This window comes from Hyaena hyaena, unplaced genomic scaffold, assembly GCF_003009895.1.
Source record: "Hyaena hyaena isolate Hyena2069 unplaced genomic scaffold, ASM300989v1 scaffold_474, whole genome shotgun sequence".
NCBI lineage: Eukaryota > Metazoa > Chordata > Mammalia > Carnivora > Hyaenidae > Hyaena > Hyaena hyaena.
In genome coordinates, this window is record NW_024081104.1 from 729,681 (window position 1) to 746,650 (window position 16,970).

At 65.3% G+C, this 16,970-nt stretch overlaps 1 protein-coding gene across 3 annotated transcripts; it reads right to left on the reverse strand.

Moving 5' to 3' along the window:
- Positions 1–6: 6 nt before the first annotated feature.
- On the reverse strand, positions 7–12,779 carry OPLAH (5-oxoprolinase, ATP-hydrolysing). 3 transcript variants are annotated; one of them, XM_039254122.1, is made up of 27 exons: positions 12,519–12,779; positions 8,844–9,067; positions 8,574–8,765; positions 7,917–8,016; positions 7,710–7,833; positions 7,378–7,573; positions 7,132–7,297; positions 6,880–7,018; positions 6,727–6,794; positions 6,296–6,561; positions 6,030–6,142; positions 5,774–5,944; positions 5,438–5,575; positions 5,214–5,352; positions 5,004–5,116; positions 4,636–4,787; positions 3,857–4,017; positions 3,658–3,759; positions 3,409–3,583; positions 1,851–2,035; positions 1,586–1,732; positions 1,368–1,502; positions 1,100–1,249; positions 848–1,005; positions 611–771; positions 414–511; positions 7–173 (listed from the first exon to the last, which is right to left on the reverse strand). In XM_039254122.1, the coding sequence occupies exons 1-27, from the start codon at positions 12,751–12,753 to the stop codon at positions 27–29; spliced, it is 4,155 nt and encodes a 1,384-aa protein (XP_039110053.1). In that variant the 5' UTR covers positions 12,754–12,779; the 3' UTR covers positions 7–26. The 3 variants fall into 3 exon arrangements, with proteins under 3 accessions (XP_039110053.1, XP_039110054.1, XP_039110055.1); XM_039254123.1 differs by lacking the exon at positions 12,519–12,779 and adding an exon at positions 9,577–9,636; XM_039254124.1 differs by lacking the exon at positions 12,519–12,779 and adding an exon at positions 9,265–9,399.
- Between the last annotated feature and the right edge of the window lie 4,191 nt (positions 12,780–16,970).

Here is a 16,970-nt window from a genome sequence, read left to right on the forward strand (position 1 = left end):
GCCTGCTCTTTATTGTGGGGCCTCCCTCACACCGCCTCCTGGGCTCTGCGGTACTCGTAGACGCTGCCGCGCTCAGAGAAGGCTGGAGGCTGCGGGGGCGACCCCGGCGGGGGGGCGGGGTCGTCCGGGTCCCCGTAGCCCCCACCCCCTGGTGTGTGGAGGCAGAACACGTCCTGTGGAGCAGAGGGGCAGACTCAGCGAGAGCATGGACGCCCCCAAGCCGGCCTCTCGCTGCAGCCCCCCCCCCCCCCCGACAGCGCATCCATCCACAGAGGCCCCACTGTGCGCCCTCTCTCCTTCGGAAACCAAATTAAATTCAGACTCTGGTTATTTTTGCAACTCTGCTCACCCTCTGCGGAAAGGGGGCCGCGGGAGGGCGGGCGGGAATGAGGGGGACAGGTGTGGGTCCTTACCCCGGGGAACACGGGCACCGACGTCTTCCCACCCAGATTCACCGTCCGGCCGTCCTTGCGGATCAGCAGGTTTAGGCCCCGGGCGCCGGGCTCGCCGCCTGCGGGAGGAGGCCAGGTGAGGCTGGCCCGGGAGTCCGGGGAGGGAGGCAGGGGGCGGGCGCGGCGGGAGTCGGGGACCCAGGGGCGCCGCCGCTCACCCTGGAGGCCGTAGGGCCGGAAGGCGCGGCGCTCGGTCAGCACGGACAGAAGCGCCTCCTCGCGGAAGAGCAGCTCGCGGATGACGCCGTCGCCGCCCCGGAAGCGCCCGCGGCCCCCGGACCCCGGCCTCAGCTCGAAGCGGCGCAGGACGACGGGGTACCTGCGCGAGCCGGGGACTCAGCGCGGGGCCGCGGCTCGGGAGGGGCTCCGCCCCGGCCGCCCGCGCCACCGCTCACCTGCTCTCCAGGATCTCGGGGTCGGTGATGCGCGTGTTGGTCATGTGGCTGTGCACGCCGCTGCGCCCGTGCCAGCCGGGGCCCGCGCCCGCGCCGCCCGCCACCGTCTCGTAGTAGCCCATGCGGGCGTTGCCCAGGGTCACGTTGTTCATGCAGCCCTGGCAGGGGCGAGGGCGCTCGCGCTAGGCCGGAGGGGCTCCCCGAGGCCCTCCCCGACCGCACGCCCAGGCGCGCCCACCCCCCCCGCCACACCTGGGAGGCGGCGCAGGCCCCGAAGGCGCCCAGGATGACGTCCACCACGCGCTGCGACGTGAGCACGTTGCCACCCACCACGGCTGCTTCCGGGGACGGGTCCAGGATGGAGCCTCTGGGGATCACGACGCGCACCGGCGCCAGGCAGCCCTGGGGGGCGGGGGGGGGGGCAGCTCTCAGGGCCGTCGGGAAATCAACGTGGCCCTACGACCAGCGCCCCCAGGTTGTCGGGCTGACCCCCGCCCCAGCTCGCCAGGAGGACAGGCACCTGGTTAAGCGGGATGTCGCGGCCCACAAGGCAGCGCAGGCAGTAGATGAGCGCCGACAGCGTGATGGCCCGCGGCGCGTTGAGGTTGCCGAACACCTCGGGCCCGGTGCCGCTGAAGTCAAACACGGCGCTGCCCTGTGCGCGGGGGGCGGGGAGGCGTCGCAGGTCAGCAGCAGCCCACGCCGCGGATGCCCGGGGCCTCGACCCCGCGGCCTCACCTGACTCAGGTTGATCTGCACGCGGAGCCGGATGGGGGAACCGTCGTCCATGTGGTCCTCTGCTGACACCTCCAGGGGCTGACCCCGGGCCTGCCGGGAGCTTCCGAAGGCCCGCAGCATGTCCCGCACGGCCAGCTCCGCGTTGGCCTGGCGGACGGCGCGTTCAGCCGCAGCCCCGCTGCCTTGCGGCCGCCAGGTGCGCGCGCCTCCCCGCATGGCCGGGGGCACGCCCAGAGCGCCCCCCGGCTCCTGAGCCGAGCCCCACCTGAATGTGACCCATGTAGGCCTGCACCACGTCCAGGCCATACTGCCCGATGAGCTCTCCCACCAGCTGGATGCCCTTCTGGTTGGCGGCCACTTGGGCGCGGAGGTCTGACAGGTTGTCGTGCAAGTTCCTCGAGCCGCTGCAGCCTGGAATCTTGCCTGGAGCCCGCAGGGCCTCGGCTACCGCTGCATGGATGGGGTCACCGCTGAGCCAGCCTCCGGGGGGAGGGGGGTACTACCCGGCCCTGCTCTGCGCCGACTTCGCCTCTGCCGGGCTCTGTGGGGGGCTCCCCATGTTGACCCTTCCCTGGCTTCCCACAACCCTGCTGACACCCCCGCCCCGGCACCCCCTAAACCTGCAGCCTCTTCCCATCTGCTCGACCTTCTCCTTCCCACAGTCCAGCGCCCAGGGCACCCTAGGCTTTGCCTGCGCTCTCACAGGAATTGGAGGTGCCCGGGGAGGAACGGGGGGTCCTCCTACCTTTGATTCCTTCTGCCCCACCTCCCCACTGCCCTCAGTCAGATGGCACCCACTGGCCCCTCTCAGCCACTTTGCAAGAGCGTCAGCTAGCTCTCCGAGCCTCGTGCCCTACCTCCAAACACGTCCCACCCAGGCCTCTGCCCCCCTGGCGAGCCCCAGGGACCCGGGGAAGGCCTCTCCCCAGCAGAGCTCCCAGGACTCTCTGAGGTTCCCTGGCCACGTGTCCTTTGCCACGTGCCTGCCCACGTTCCTCCCATGATCCCTGGCCCTGCCCTCTGTCCCCACCACACACACTGGGCAAGGGAGCAGCCCAGCCTGGGTCACCCTGTGTCTTCCGCATCCACGGCAGCCTGAGGCTCTTTCATCCCCCCGCCACCCTGCCTCCTCTCACCCGCTGGTGCCCCGCACACCTGCAGCCACAGACCAGCTCTGTGTTTGTACTGCCCCGTCCCCGGGCCACACCGCAGCTTCTGCCCGACCTCGCTGCTCTGTGCCCACTCAGTGCCCACTCAGTTCCTCCCTCCACCTTCCGGCTGTCTGAACTTGACTCCAAGCCCTCACCCCCAGATCCCATCACTTACCAGCCTTGGTCTCCAAACCCGTTGTCCCTACCCCTGCTGCTGCCCCCACCCCACTCCCCGCTCCGCGCCTGGCCTCTGGGCCACCCTCCAACCCCCATCTGCTCTGCACGTGGGCGGGGGGCCTCTCATGGTGTAGGGGCCCGGAACGTTCCCCCCGAGCCTGCAGGCCCGGCCCCCGTCCTCAACGCTCGGCAGCCCACAGGCCCAGTGCCGACACGTTGCAGACCAGCCACTGTGAGCAGTGCCTACCTTGAGGCAGCTCCTCTCCCTCCTGTGCCCCAGTTCCGTGGGCGTCGCGGCCCACTCGCCACCCCCAAAACCACTGAGGCCTTCCTGGGCCCAGAACGAATTTGCCTCAGCTCCTCCGATCATTCCTCGGAGATGATCCGCAACCACCTGGGTCAGTGGCTGGCTCAGCAAGGCAGGCCTTGGCCGGTGGCTGGCCCATTGACTCCTCCTCCCCCAGCCTCACCGTCGCCCCAACCCCACTCACTCACCCTCCTCCTGGAAGACTCCTCCCTGGACGAGCTTGAAAGACAGAAAGACGGCGCCCTCCTGTTGCAGTGTGGTGGAGTGGGGGGGCATGGAGCCGGGCGTCACGCCCCCGATGTCCGCATGGTGTCCGCGGCTGGCCACGTAGAACACAGGCCGCATCTGGCCCGGCCAGAACACCTGCACGTGGAGAGCCACAGTGAGCTGTGTGGGCCGCCCTCACCCCCCGGAGATGCCCAGGCAGCGGCCCTCACCGGCGTGATGACGGTCAGGTCCGGCAGGTGGCTGCCCCCGGCTCTGGGGTGGTTGCTCAGCAGCACGTCACCAGGGTGGAGGTCAGCCCCCAGGTGCTGGATCTGAGGCCAGGACACAGTTGTGGAGATGGCAGGGGTGAGCCGAGGGGTGGGGCGAGGAAGGGGTGGGCTGAGGAAAGCAGAGAGGGGGCCGCCAGACCTGGAATTGCACCGTCTCCTGCATGGCTCCCAGGTGCACGGGGATGTGGGGGGCGTTGGACACCAGCCCCCCATCGGGCCCAAAGAGGGCACAGGAGAAGTCCAGACGCTCCTTGATGTTGGTGGAGATGGCCGTGCGCTGCAGGATGCGGCCCATCTGCTCTGGGGGCACAGAGTGACCAGGCGCCCGCTGGCCCCACCCCCACCCCCCTAGCGCGGCCCTCGGGGATGGAGAGGCAGGACAGCTGCCTTCAAGGCCTCTGCCTCCAGACCCAGGACCCAGACGCGGTGGTGGCCTGCTGGACGCGGTGAGGCTGCAGCCAGGCCATGTCCTGCCCGTGTGAGACGTACCCCCTAATTCTCCATCCCTGCTCAAAGCCTCACCAAGAACCTGATACCCCACATCAGCCCCCCACCTTGCCTAGCACAGTAAGAAATCAGTGCAGAGGCACTGGACTCGGGACCCCCAACAGGACCCCAGCCTGACCCCGCACAGACGGGCCCCCTATGCCAAGCCTCTTCCTCGTCCACACACAGGATGGTGACCTCAGGCCCCATCAAGGCTGGCGGGAATTAGGTGCTCACACTGCCTGAGCCCGGGTGCAGTCCTAGGGCCCGCGCCCACCCTGTCGCCAGCAGGGACTCCCCTTTTGCCCCTTCCCCTGGGTCACACGTTGTCTCTCTCTGCACGCCCTGCCAGCCACGTGCCTGCACTACCTCTCCCCAGTGTGTGCCCCTCCCACCGGGAGCAGGGCCATGGGCACCAGGGCAGCCACTCACCAGCAATGCTCATGAAGCGGTGTGAGAAGATGGACAGGTGGATGGGGTCGAGCTGGGCGCCCACCATGCTCGGGGCTTCAGCCCCCACAGTGATGCGGATGTCCCCGGTGTCAGTCACCTCTGCCTGGCAGCCCGGCTCCACCAGGATGGTGCTGAGGGCAGGGGCGCCTGAGGCTGGAGACGCCAAGCCAGACCCCTCCCCCATCCCAAGTAGGGACCCCGCGTCCCCAGGCCGAGGGACACCCCAACCATAATGGGCCCCGGCGTCCTTGCTACCCCTGCAGCCTCGGGCCAGAGCGGCCCTGCCAGAGTCCTGAGCTCACCCAGGCCCTGGCAGCTGTGGCCCCAGAAGCCAGGCTCCAGCTCACCTGTTGCTGTCGATGATGAGGCAGGGCCCCTGAAGCTTGTGCCCACAGGCCAGCTCTCCCAGCAGGTACACGGGGGTCTCCTGGTAGCCCCCCTCAAAGTAGCACTGGGTCACCTGAGGAGGTTTGGGATGGGTGAGGCTCCTAGGTCCAGCCCCTCCCCGGCTCTCCCCACGTCCCTGCGGGTGCACGGGCCAAGGCAGAGCCACCCACCTTGTCTACACGGGGAGGCCCGGTCTGAGCTTTGGGGACGTCTTCGAGGCGAAGGCCGCTGCGGCCAGTGCCCCGCACGCGCACGTCGTCCACCACCACCGGCCGCTCAGGGATGACAAAGCCAAACTCCCTCATGTACCTGCGCATCCACCGGCCCCGGGAGACAGATCAGCGCCAGGCGGCCAGGCCACCCGCCGGGCTCCCGGGACGCAGAGCTGCCATACCTCTCCACGAAGGCGGCCCCAAAGTCGCCAGCGCGGGGCGAGCGGGCCGTGGCCGGGTGCTGGTGGGCAGACACCATGAGGGCACAGTCTGTGCCCTGGTAGCGCAGGTGCAGGAAGCTCTCGGTGCTGATCTGGGACCTGCGGCCGCGGGGCGGGTGGGCCAGTCACACCTGGGCCCGGGGCGCCCCGCCTGCCTCCTCCACGCGCGGCACGCCAGCCCTCCCAGACCACGCCACCTGGGACATGGGGCAAGAAAGCCAGCCGGGGCGGGGGCAGGGGGCTGGGAGGCCGTAAGCCCCCCGCCTGGCCGAGCCCCCCCACCCCTGCCAACCCCACCTGGGAAAGCCCTGGGCCCGCAGGGCGTCCACACACTGCTCCTCCAGGCGGCTCAGCCTCTGGTCCAGCTGCACAAAGGTCTCGGGTGCGTAGGGCAAGGAACACGGCTCCTGCGCCTCGTGGACCACATCGGCCAGGGCCAGCCCCAGTGCGGACAGCAGCCCGCTGTGCCTGCGCGGACGGGGGCCTCAGCCATGTGGGGGTGCCTCCCAAAGCCAGCCCCCCACCCCGACAGGTGCACCGCTCCCAGACACACCTGTGAATGTGCACAGTGTCCATGCCCAGGGCTCGGGCGATGGCACACGCGTGCTGCCCCCCAGCTCCCCCGAAGCAAGCCAGCACATGGGCCGAGGGGTCGTGGCCTCTTGCCTGCGAAGCCAGAGGGGGTCGGTGGCGCACCCTGCCCTGTCTGCCCCCCCACCAAATCCCTCACCCTGATGAGGCCGCCTGAGTGGGAGGTGTGGGGTGGGGGGCAGGGCTGGAGGGCAGGGCAGGCAAAGGCGAGGACAAAGGCCAGCGTACCTGCGTGAGTGCACGGATGGGCCGGCACATGGCCTCGTTGGCCACACGCACGAACCCCATGGCTACCTCCTCCAGGCTCAGCAGGGAGGCCGGACAAGGCCCATTGGTCAGGAAGCTGTTGACCTCAGTGGCCACAGCCTCCAGGGCCTTTCGGGAGGCCTCAGAGGACAGTGGCTGGTCCTCTCCAGGCCCAAAAATGCAGGGGAAGGAGGCAGGCAGTAGGCGACCCAGAACCAGATTAGCATCCGTCACTGTCACGGGGCCCCCTGGGAGGTGTGCACGGTGTGGGGGTTGGTGCACGGTGTGGGGGTTGGGGGCTGAAGATGGGGTCCAGGACTGGGCAGCAGGGTCAGTCAGGGATGAGGGGGGGGCAGGTAGGGCTGGGCAGCATGGGAAGGGGCCTGGTGGGGGGGGCACATACCAGTTCTTACCTTTGCGGTAGCAGGCGGGGCCGGGATGGGCTCCTGCGGACTCAGGCCCCACCACAAAGAGGCCAGACCTTGGGACAGGGAGGGCCGTACTTAGAGGTGGGTTGGGAGGCAGGGCTGGGGGTGGGGGGGCACAGCCCAGGTGCGGGAGCTGACCTGAAGAAGAGACGGGAGCCCCCACCCGCTGCCACTGTGTTGATGTCCAGCTGGGGGGCCTGGAGGGTGACACCAGCCGTGCTGGCCTCAAAGACGTGCTCAAACTCGCCAGCGTAGCGGCTCACATCCGTGGATGTGCCTGGAGGAGGGAGGGTGTGAGGAGTCACCACACAGACCTGGACGCCCTCCTGGCACCGCTCGGCCCTGGGGCAGCGATGGAGACTCCTGGTCCCACCCCTCCAGCCTCCGTACCTCCCATGTCAAAGCCGATGACAGGCTGGCCACCTTCCACCCGGTAGGTGGTGGCTGAGTAGCCCACCACACCCCCAGCAGGGCCGGAGAGCACAGCCCGGGAGCCGCTGAAAGAATCCATGGGCGCCAGGCCACCATCGGAGCGCATGAACAGCACCTGCACGTCCTGTGGCCGAGCAGCAGCCCGTGAGGGGCCGGGCAGGCAGGGGTGGGGGCGGCCGGGAGCAGGCAGGCAGGGGAGCTCACCTTGAGCTGGCCCTGGAAGCCACGGCGGAAACCCTGCACGTAACGCTGGATGGTGGGTGTAAGGTAGGCATCGGCACAGGCCGTGTGCCCCCGGGGCACGATGCGCACCATAGGCATGGCATCAGAGGACAGTGACACATGTGTGAAGCCCAGCTCCCGGGCCAGTGCGCCCACCTGCTGCTCGTGCTGGGCCCACCTGTAACGACGACCGCGAGGTGCTGCGCACGTGCCCACGGCCTCGCCCCCCTCCCCCCCACAGCCCAAGGCAGGGAGCCCTCACGCCCCCCCCACCGGCAGCCCCAGCCCAGAGCCCCCCGCCGGGCCACACTCACGTGTAGGAGTGCATGAGCACCACGGCCAGGCTGCGGATGCCTCGGGACAGGAGCCCCTCCAGCTTCCCCCGCAGAACCCCAAGGTCCACAGGCTTCTGCACCTCCAGCAGGTCCCCCGTGCGGCCTGCCAGGAAGCCCATGACCACCGCGCCAAAGCCCATCAGGGCCCTCTGCCCCCATGCCCCAGCCCCCCTGGGGCGCCCGCACCTTTGACGGGTGTCCCTGCGCCTGGCTCCCCGCGGTACAGCACCACGCGCTCGTCAACCTCCAGCACTTCTTCGTACAGCACCTCAGGCATGGGCACCGCCTGGGGGCAGGCAGAGGCTCAGAGGACGCCCAGGCCAGAGGGTCCTTGCTGGGGTCCTGCGTGGGCGGGGCAGCGCAGCTGGGCGGATGTGTCCCACGAGGCAGGTCCGCGGGCCCAGGAGACACAGACGGGGCAGCCCCAGCAAGGCCCATACCGGGGGCGGCTCTCTGAGTGCAGAAAACGCCCCACCCCCACAAGGGCAGCTCCCCGGAGGAACCCAGCAGTAGGTGTGGGGGTAGGGGAGTGGGAGAGTTTGGGGGTGGGGAGGGGTGGGGAGGGGTGGGCCCCTACCCCCCTCACCCCGAACAGCATGTCTGGCTCGCTCCATACCCAGGATCCAGGACAGGGCATGGTGACAGATGGGAACAAGACAACGTGTGACCACCCTGAGGGCCTGGGGGACACAGTGCCCGCTAGGGGTGCCTGGGCCCTCCCCCTGCCTATACGCTGCCGGCCTTGGGCCAGCACTGACCCTTCCGAGGACTGCCCTCCCGAGGGCCCATGGCATCCCTGGGACACTGTGAGCTGCACGACCCGGCTGGAGGGGGTGCGCTCACCAGGTCAAAGAGGTCCTCTCGGGCCTGGGTGCCCACGTGCAGCAGGTCTCGGAAGCCGCGTGTCACCAGCAGCGCCACCCGCTCCCCCCGGCGCTCCAGCAACGCGTTGGTGGCCACTGTGGTGCCCATGCGGATGCTGGCAATGCGGCTGGTGTCCAGCGGCCGGTCCCGCGGCAGCAGCAGGCCCCCCTCCTGGCAACCACACGGTCAGCATGAGTCCCCTGCTCCCCAGGCCCCCCCCCCCCCGCCACTCTGCCCTGCCCTGGCCACCTGCTCCAGGATGCGGCGGATGCCCTCAGTAGGTGCGTCTGCATAGTTGGCAGGGTCCTCTGAGAGCAGCTTCAGGACCCTCACGTGCCCCCCGGGGCACTGGGCAAAGACATCTGTGAAGGTGCCCCCACGGTCGATGGCGAAATGAAAACGCCCCTCAGGGCTGCCCATGGTGACAGGGCTGGAGTCCAGCAGTGACTCTTCAGCCGGCAGTCCTGGGAGAACTGGACAGAGACGGCAGATCAGGCGGCAGGCGGGGGGTCATGCGCCTTGGTGGCCTCGGGGCTGCGGAGGGCATGGGGGGCTTCCAGGTCCAAGGAGGGGCCGTGGGCAGAGCCAGGGCTGCAGGGCAGCCCGGAGGGCAGCGCGAGGCACGGCCAGAGCCGGGCAGGCGGGGGCGCCAGACCTAAACCCTCGTTACCCGCTCTCGTTGCCGCAGGGACAGGGTGCGGCGGAAACCCCGGCGCCGGAGCAGGCCTCGCAGAGGCGGCGGCGTCGCGGGAGCCCACGGGCTGGCGGGTCCGGGCTCCGTTAGCGCGAGGGGGCACGGGGCCCGAGGGCAGGTGGCTTCCCGGTGGCTCGACCTTGGGGCCCAGGCCGAGTGGGACAGGGCGACGGGGCGGGGCCTGCGCCGCGGCGGGGGCGGGGCCCGCGGCCGGGGGGCGGGGAGAAGCGGGGCGCGCGGGGTGCGGTGGGTCGGAGAGGGGCCGGGAGGGGCCGGTGCGGGTCCCACCTGGCGGCCCGGCTCCGAGGCGCTCGCGGTCCGTGCGGGCGGCGCTCCCTCCCGGCCCTGCCCGCGCCCGCCCCCCGCCCGGAAGCCGGGCCCGCCCCCCGCCGGACCGGTCCCGCCGCGCACGGCCCTCGGGTTGCGTCAGGCTCGGCTCGCCGGGAGCCGCCTCCTTCCCCCGCCGGGAGCCACGCCGGGGAGCCGCGGGGCGCGCGGCCGAGCTGCGCGGGGGGCGGCCGCTCTAGGTGCCCCGGGGAAGGGGGAGCAGGCCACCCCCCAAGAAATAAGAGCCCAGACGGGCTAGAACTGCGCCCTGGCGCGAGGCAGTTACGCCGTGGGGGACGGGGCTAGGGGCGGGGGACGTGCGGAGGGGCCACGGGCGCGCGCCCCGCAGAACCCCACCCCCGCGAGCTCGAGGCGTTTCCGGCAAGGCCCCCTCCTCAAGCCATCAGCCCCCGCGGTGCCCCCCCCAAGGCCAACCTTGCCGCAGCCTAGGCTGGGCGCTGCGGGACCCTCAACAGCGGGGCTGATGTCCCCAAAAGCCGCGGCCACTGCCCTGACGATGGGGCGAAGGGAGCCCCACCCTGGCCTGTTTCCCCAGGGACGGAAAGGTGTCCAAGCTTAGCGTGGACAGGCCATTTAGAGCCCCCAGGAGGGAGAGGCGGGGATGGGGCGAGGGAGGGGTCCCAAGCAGAGAAATGAGCCGGTGAAGGGGACTTGTGACACCCGGCCAGACGGACAGACCGGCAGAGGCACCCACGCTCGCAACCTGGCCTTCCCCACCCCGGGGCCTTGCTGGGCCTGGAGGCCTCCCAGCCGGGCAGGTGCGAGCGAGGGGGGCCGCGCCCGGGCTGCGGGGGCTCCCTCTGGCCAGCGCCTCTGGCAGCCTGAGCGTCCTCTGCTGCGGTGCGGGATGAGAGGTTTGGAAAGAACTGTACCAAGAGAGACACAGGAGACCCAGGGACTCAGGGCACTGGCAGTGTCTGTGACCTCCGACCCCACCTCCTTCCCCTAGCCTGTGGCCTCCCCCACCAGCGCAGGCTCCAGTCAGCCTCTCCCCACCTGCAGCCCTGCTTGGGCCAAGGACTTGAGCTCCTCAGCGCACGGGCCGCTGCAGAGGATGGCTGTGACCATGCCCAGAGGACCGTGTGCCCAGCAGCAGGCGCCAGCCATGGCACTGCCCCCAGATCCCACCCCCTTGACCTCCCTGTCACCTTCCCCATCCCTCGTGTCCAGCTGGGCACCTAGACCGCCACTGTAGCCACCATACACCGGCTCTAACCACGAGATGGCGGTCAGCCCCCGCCAGTCAGGACCCCCGCCTGCAGCCCCCACCGCATCTCCATTCATGCCCCCGCAGCAGGTGCGTCCGGCCTGCTCTACCCCGTGACTGGGTGACTGTCCCACTTTCCCGTCCCGGCAAAACCCCCCGTGTAGCCTATTGGTCCTGACGCCCAGCTGGGCACCCATCCGGAGAGACTTCACGCCGCCAGCCACACCCACCAAGCCCCGGGGTTCCGTACGCAGCCCAGCTGCCTGTGGTCTCTCGGCCAAGCCTCTTCACTGCCCACGGGCATCACCCTGGCCACCCCCACACCCATCTTCAGCCCATGGCTGGTGACCCGCATCTTCTAGAGGCCCTGCCCCCACACCCCTCCAACAGCACCCCCAAGGGCTCTGCTCCTGGGGGTGCACCTTCCACCCCCACTCGCCTCCTGGCTCCATGCCTGAAATCACATCAGGTAAGACCAAAGAAGGCCCCTTAGCCGCCCCAGTGCCCAGTCCGCTGGCCACCCTGTGTGTCTGCCTGTTTCCAGTTCTGTCTCTGGGAAGCCCCTTCTGCTTGGGGTCCTGACCCGTGTCACCGACTCCTCCTGCCAGCCTCTTTTACCACATCTTCTTGATGCGTGTGTCCCGAGAAGTTCCCCTCTGCTCTGCCCTGAATTGTGTCCCGCCCCCCAAATTCCTATGGTGAAGCCAACGCACAATGTGATGGTATCTGGAGGCGGCACCTTTGGGAGGTGACAAAGTCATGAGGGTGGGTCCCCATGATGGCATTAGTGCCCTTATAGGAGGCGACAGAAGAGATTGCTCGATGTCACATCCCCAGATTGTGAGGACACAGCTAGACAGTGGCCACCAGCCAGCAATAGAGCCTCATCAACAACCGTGCCGGTGCCCTGACCTCCGGCCTCCGGCCTCCAGGACTCTGGGAAGTGGACTGCGAAGCTGTCCGGCCTGCGGTGTTCTGGCAGCGCGGCCCCCGCTCCCTAGCCCAGCTCTCCAGAGATACCTCTCTGCCCTGGTAACGTCTCCAGTCCCTCGGAGGCGGGGATGGGACCCGGGGCCAGGACTGACGTGGCCCCACGCGCTCCCTGGCCGCTTGTATCTCCCGGCGGATCTGCACCGCCAGAGGCTTCCGGGAAGCGTGGTGCCCGTCCCCATGTGAGCTGGGGTCCCCTCGGCCTGGTAGCAGCGCTCAAAGCCTCGAGCTGCCCGACCTGCCGAAGTACATCCAGAGCCCCCAGCGCTCTCCACCCCCCGGCCCTCACCAAGCCTGTCGTTCTCCCCAGGCCCCCCCAGCACCCTGGTCTGTAAGGCGCTCCTGGTCGTCGTCTGCCCTCCACTCCCCAGCGCTGGGCTCCGCTCGCCGGCCTGCAGCCCCCCAGGGCCTCTGCGCCGACTGTTCCCTCAGCCTGGCGGCTCCTTCACTTTGGTCCAGTGCTGCTCCAACGTCACTTTCTCGGGGATGTCACTTTCTCCCTGCTGCCCTTCCTAGAGTCCCCCCGCCTCCGTATTGCTCCTCAGCACCTTCAGCACCGGACGCGGCACCGCCCCAGGGGAGCAGGGCCCCCCCCCCCACTTTTCACTGTCTTGGCGCGAACTCGAATGAGTGAAGCTTCGCGGGCATCCGAGAAGAGCCCCCCGCAGGCCCTAGCGCGCCTCACCTCTCTCAGCATCCTTGAACTTTATGGTTCTGCGCCGGGGCAGCCGGGGGCTGGCGGCCACCTCGGCCAGGAGCCCGGAGCCGCAGAAGCCCAGGCCGCTGCCCCGGTTCCGGAGCACCAGCTTCAGCTCCTGGTTCTCCTGGATGAGCTGCACGAGCCGCCGCAGCTCTTCGTTCTCCTGGGCCAGCCGCTGGATCTCCTGCCGCAGACCCTCGTAGCTGCTGAGGAGGGACATGCCCGGCAGCGGGGGTGGCAGCGGACGGCAGCGGGCGGGCTGGCGGGGGGCAGCGGGCCCCGTCATTGTGAGGTCAGCGGCTGCCCCTGCCCCCGGGCCTCGGCCGCGTTCCGAGGCTTCAGGGCCAGGGCCCAGGGGTTCCGACCACTTGACCTCTGACCTCTGGCCCCTGAGGGCCAAACGACTAGAGGAGCCCAGACCTGCCGAGGGCCTGGAGCCCCTCTGGGATGCCCCTCCTGGAGGATGGAAGCTTCTTCCTGCCTGCCTGGCACGGAGGTGCCGCAGGGAGAGGGGGTAAAAGACCCAGGCCTCCCCGCAGGCCACCAGCCGCGGCGTCCCCACCCGCCCATGCCCGCTCAAGGGGCGGGGTGATCGGGCCTGATCCCCGAGGTGGTCACAGCCAGCACGGCATCTCACGGGGCCGAGAGAGTGGCTGCTGGAGCTGCTCTGACGGAAAGGGCGCCTCTGGCTTAGAAGCGGCGGGAGCTGCACAGCAGGGCCCGGGCGGGCGGGGCTGAGGGGACGCGGGGCTCAGGGGACACGGCCGGTCGGCAGGTGCGTTAGGACCGCCTGGAGGCACAGGTGGGGCAGGGACCGCAGGGAGACGCCGCGTCACCCGGAGGGCAGGTGGCACGGAGACCCCGCGGAGGGTCTGACAGCCCCTTCCCCACGGCAGGGGCCACCCCTAAGCGTCACCACTGGGCCTACATCTTAGAGCGGGTGAAGGGCGTCCTCCGCCATGCGGTGTGTCCTCCACGGGACAGCTCTGTGTCTCTGCTGTCGTTTTCCGTGTTCTTCACATATCGTGATTAGCGCCACCATTTCCTGCCTGCTGGCCCCGCTCAGCACAGCTGCCACTTGTCAACCAGGACGTCCTCCTGGGGTCTGCACCCCTCAGGGCGGCCTGGCGAGCTCCGGGGGGGGGGGGGTTTCACAGAGCGAGTGCAGCGGAGCCTCTGATGGCAGCGCTCCAGGGAACGGGGTGGGACCCGCACTCAATCTCAAAGGAAATGATCACAATTTTAACAGTTCCTATAACTAAGAAGTGTCTTAATTCTGATGATTATGGAGTAGAGTGTTTCCGAAGGACTAGAGATCTTGCCTCAAAGGAATGACAGGCTCAGGGCAGCTAACTTCCCACTCGGACACTCTCGGGGGAGACTGGTCAGTAGGCTGGACACTAAGGCCCCCAAGGTTTCCGGCCCTGGTGTGTGTGCCTTGTGTGGTCCCAGAATAAAATGGGCTTTACACTGTGATCAGGTTGTTTGTGTGGCTGAGGAATAAAGAGAGACGATCTTGGATGAGACTCAGTCAGGTGGGTCCTTAAAGGAATGGGTGTCTTCCTGGTGAAAGAGATTCCACGCAAGAGAGATTCTCCGCTGCTGAAGGGGCCACGTGGCGAGGAGCGTGCGTGGCCTCTAGGAGCGGGCATATCATAGTCAAGATACTAAAAGGCAAAGAGAAAACTTCCAAAGTCACAAGATAAAAATGACTCCACACATGAAAGAAGCCAATAACATCAACTGTGGAGGATCGGCTGAGGGGTCCCCCGGCCTTATAGCAATGGGTTAACAAGGCTTAGAGAAATAAGCAGCCGTAGGATGCTCCCATCCAAGTTTGGCACCCCGAGAATAGGGGGTGCTGAACCCCAAAGATAGAGAGGGACGGGCACAGGCCCAAGACAGGAACGGGCGCAAAGGCTCCCAATACTAAGGTATATGAGGTAAGCAGATGAGGCAGGCAGGGGGGAAGCGCCCCCCAGTTTAGTCCTGTAGCAGAGAAGCTGCTTTCCCAGGAGAGCAGGGCCAGGTGAGGCGAAACAAGTGCATTGGACTAGAGGCCGCTGCCTGCAGGCAAAGCAGCCGGAGCGGAGACGGTGCCTGGTGAACCCCAGGTTATCTCCCCTCTCGGCCTGCTCCCCTGGGCCGCCTAAGATAAACAGACACGGCGCCTCCTATCTGCCCTTAACAACCATCTGCCCCTCTGCCCGGCGCCTGGATCTTGTTTTATATTGACCCAAACCCCAAACACTGTATACCTTCAAAAAACCCCTTTCCCTCATGCCCATAAGTTAATGTTCACAGTTTCTTTGTCTCTTTGTGCACGCCCGTCACGTTTGTAAGCCTTCTGATCTTAATAAATACGGGGCAAGGACCCTTATTCCGGGCCCTTGTCTTTTCCGGGACATCAGCCATCTCTCTCTCTCCGACTTTTTAATCCTGTGTCCTGCTTTCTTGCTAAGACAAGAGAGAACTTTAGACCCAGAGTCTAGACAGTCAACACCTAACTTCTCCTTAGAAACAGTGGAAAGCAGGAAACGAGATGACACACTCAAAGTTACTGAATGACTCAAGTAAGAATCCTAGATTCTGGAAAATGATCTTTTGGAAATTAAGGTAAAATAAAGACAGTCCAAGATAAACAAGGACAGAGAATTTGCTGCTAGAAGACCTATCTTACAAGAAATACTAAAGAAAGTTCTTCACAACATGGAGGCATGGAAGATCCTGACCTCATCTCCTTCCAAGAACACAACAAATTTACAACTACATACGAAGAGAGTTCTTCTGAAAAAGCCCTGAAACCTGGATGAACAGAGCCTCCACAGCAAAGGATTAAAAGGCAGCATTGAAATTGGTAGAAGAAGGGCACCGGGGGGCTCAGCCAGTTAAGCTTCTTGATTTCAGCTCAGGTTATGATCTGACAGTTCATGGGATCGAGCCCTGCATCAGGCTCTGCACGGACAGCACTCACAGTGAGGAGGCTGCTGGGATTCTCTCTCTCCCTCTCTCTCTTCCCCTCCCCCACTGGCACTGTCTCTGTCTCTCTCAAAAGAAATAAATAAATAAACTTTAAAAAATAATTTCTTAGGGGCGCCTGGGTGGCTTAGTCGGTTAAGCGTCCGACTTTCGATCAGGTCATGATCTCGCGGTTCGTGGGTTCGAGCCCCGCGTCGGGCCCTGTGCTGACTCCCAGCTCGGAGCCTGGAGCCTGTTTCAGTCTGTGACTCCCTCTCTCTCTGACCCTCCCCTGCTCACACTGTCTCTCTCTCTCTATCCTAGAAATAAATAAAAATATTTAAAAAAAAAAAAAAAAGAACTCCTACATTTTAAAAAAAATAAAAAAATAAAAAAATAATAATAATTTCTTAAAAAAAAATTTTTAATGTTTATTTTTGAGAGAGAGAGAGAGAGAGAGAGAGATAACAGGGGAGGGGCAGAGAGAGACACTGAATCCAAAGCAGCCTCCAGGCTCTGAGCTGTCAGCACAGAGCCTGATCCAGAGCTCAAACCTAGCAGCTCAAGACCATGACCTCAGCCAAAGTTGGATGTCCAACCGAATGAGCCACCCAGGTGTCCCCCAAAAAATAATTCCTTAAAAGAAATGGGTAGGAGAGTCAGAGACATAGTCCCATCAAAACAAAAACAAAAAACAAACAACTAAAACAAAACAAAACAAACAAACAAACAGAAATGGCACCCCAGCCACAGCATCATCTCACAATTGGAAGGGATCTCAAAAATATGGAACTTGCCCCTGAGATGTCAACATCAAACACCCCAATCCCTAAATCCTAAATAGAAGAAATGAGTGTCCTAGACCACCTGGCTTTGAAAAACAATGGAGATTTTGTCCAGAAAAACCATAGATCTTTGGGGATGCTCTTAAAAACCTCACACACAGGGGCACCTGGGTGGCTCAGTAGGTTGGGCGTTTGTGCGTTTGAGCCCCACGTCAAGCTCTGTGCTCACAGCTCAGAGCCTAGATCCTGCTTTGGAATCTGTGTCTCCCTCTCTCTCTTCCCCTTCCCTACTCACACTCTGTCTCTCTCTGTCTCCCCAAAATAGATAAACATTGTAAAAAATAAATAAAAACCTTGCACACAGACTGACTCATCCCAGGACCTAGCAGAAAAACACCAGTTTAAAAAGCACATAGACGATATATGAATGAGACCCATTTACTAATCCTAAGTTTTTTTCCAGAGAGGAAGGAACTTGTTTGTTGAGACTCTTTCCAGGAACAGAGAACCACAGGCACCATTTTTGTAATCTCATTCTAACTCGTTAGCACCAGAGGGCAGATTGCTGAGGGCCCTGCCCACCTGCCACCACCATGACCACCCCACAGCTGGGCCAGGTGAGAGCCCTGCCCACTTCTAAGCCACAGTGTGGCCCCACCATAGCAGGTGGGCTCCTGTCGCTCACAGAGAGGAC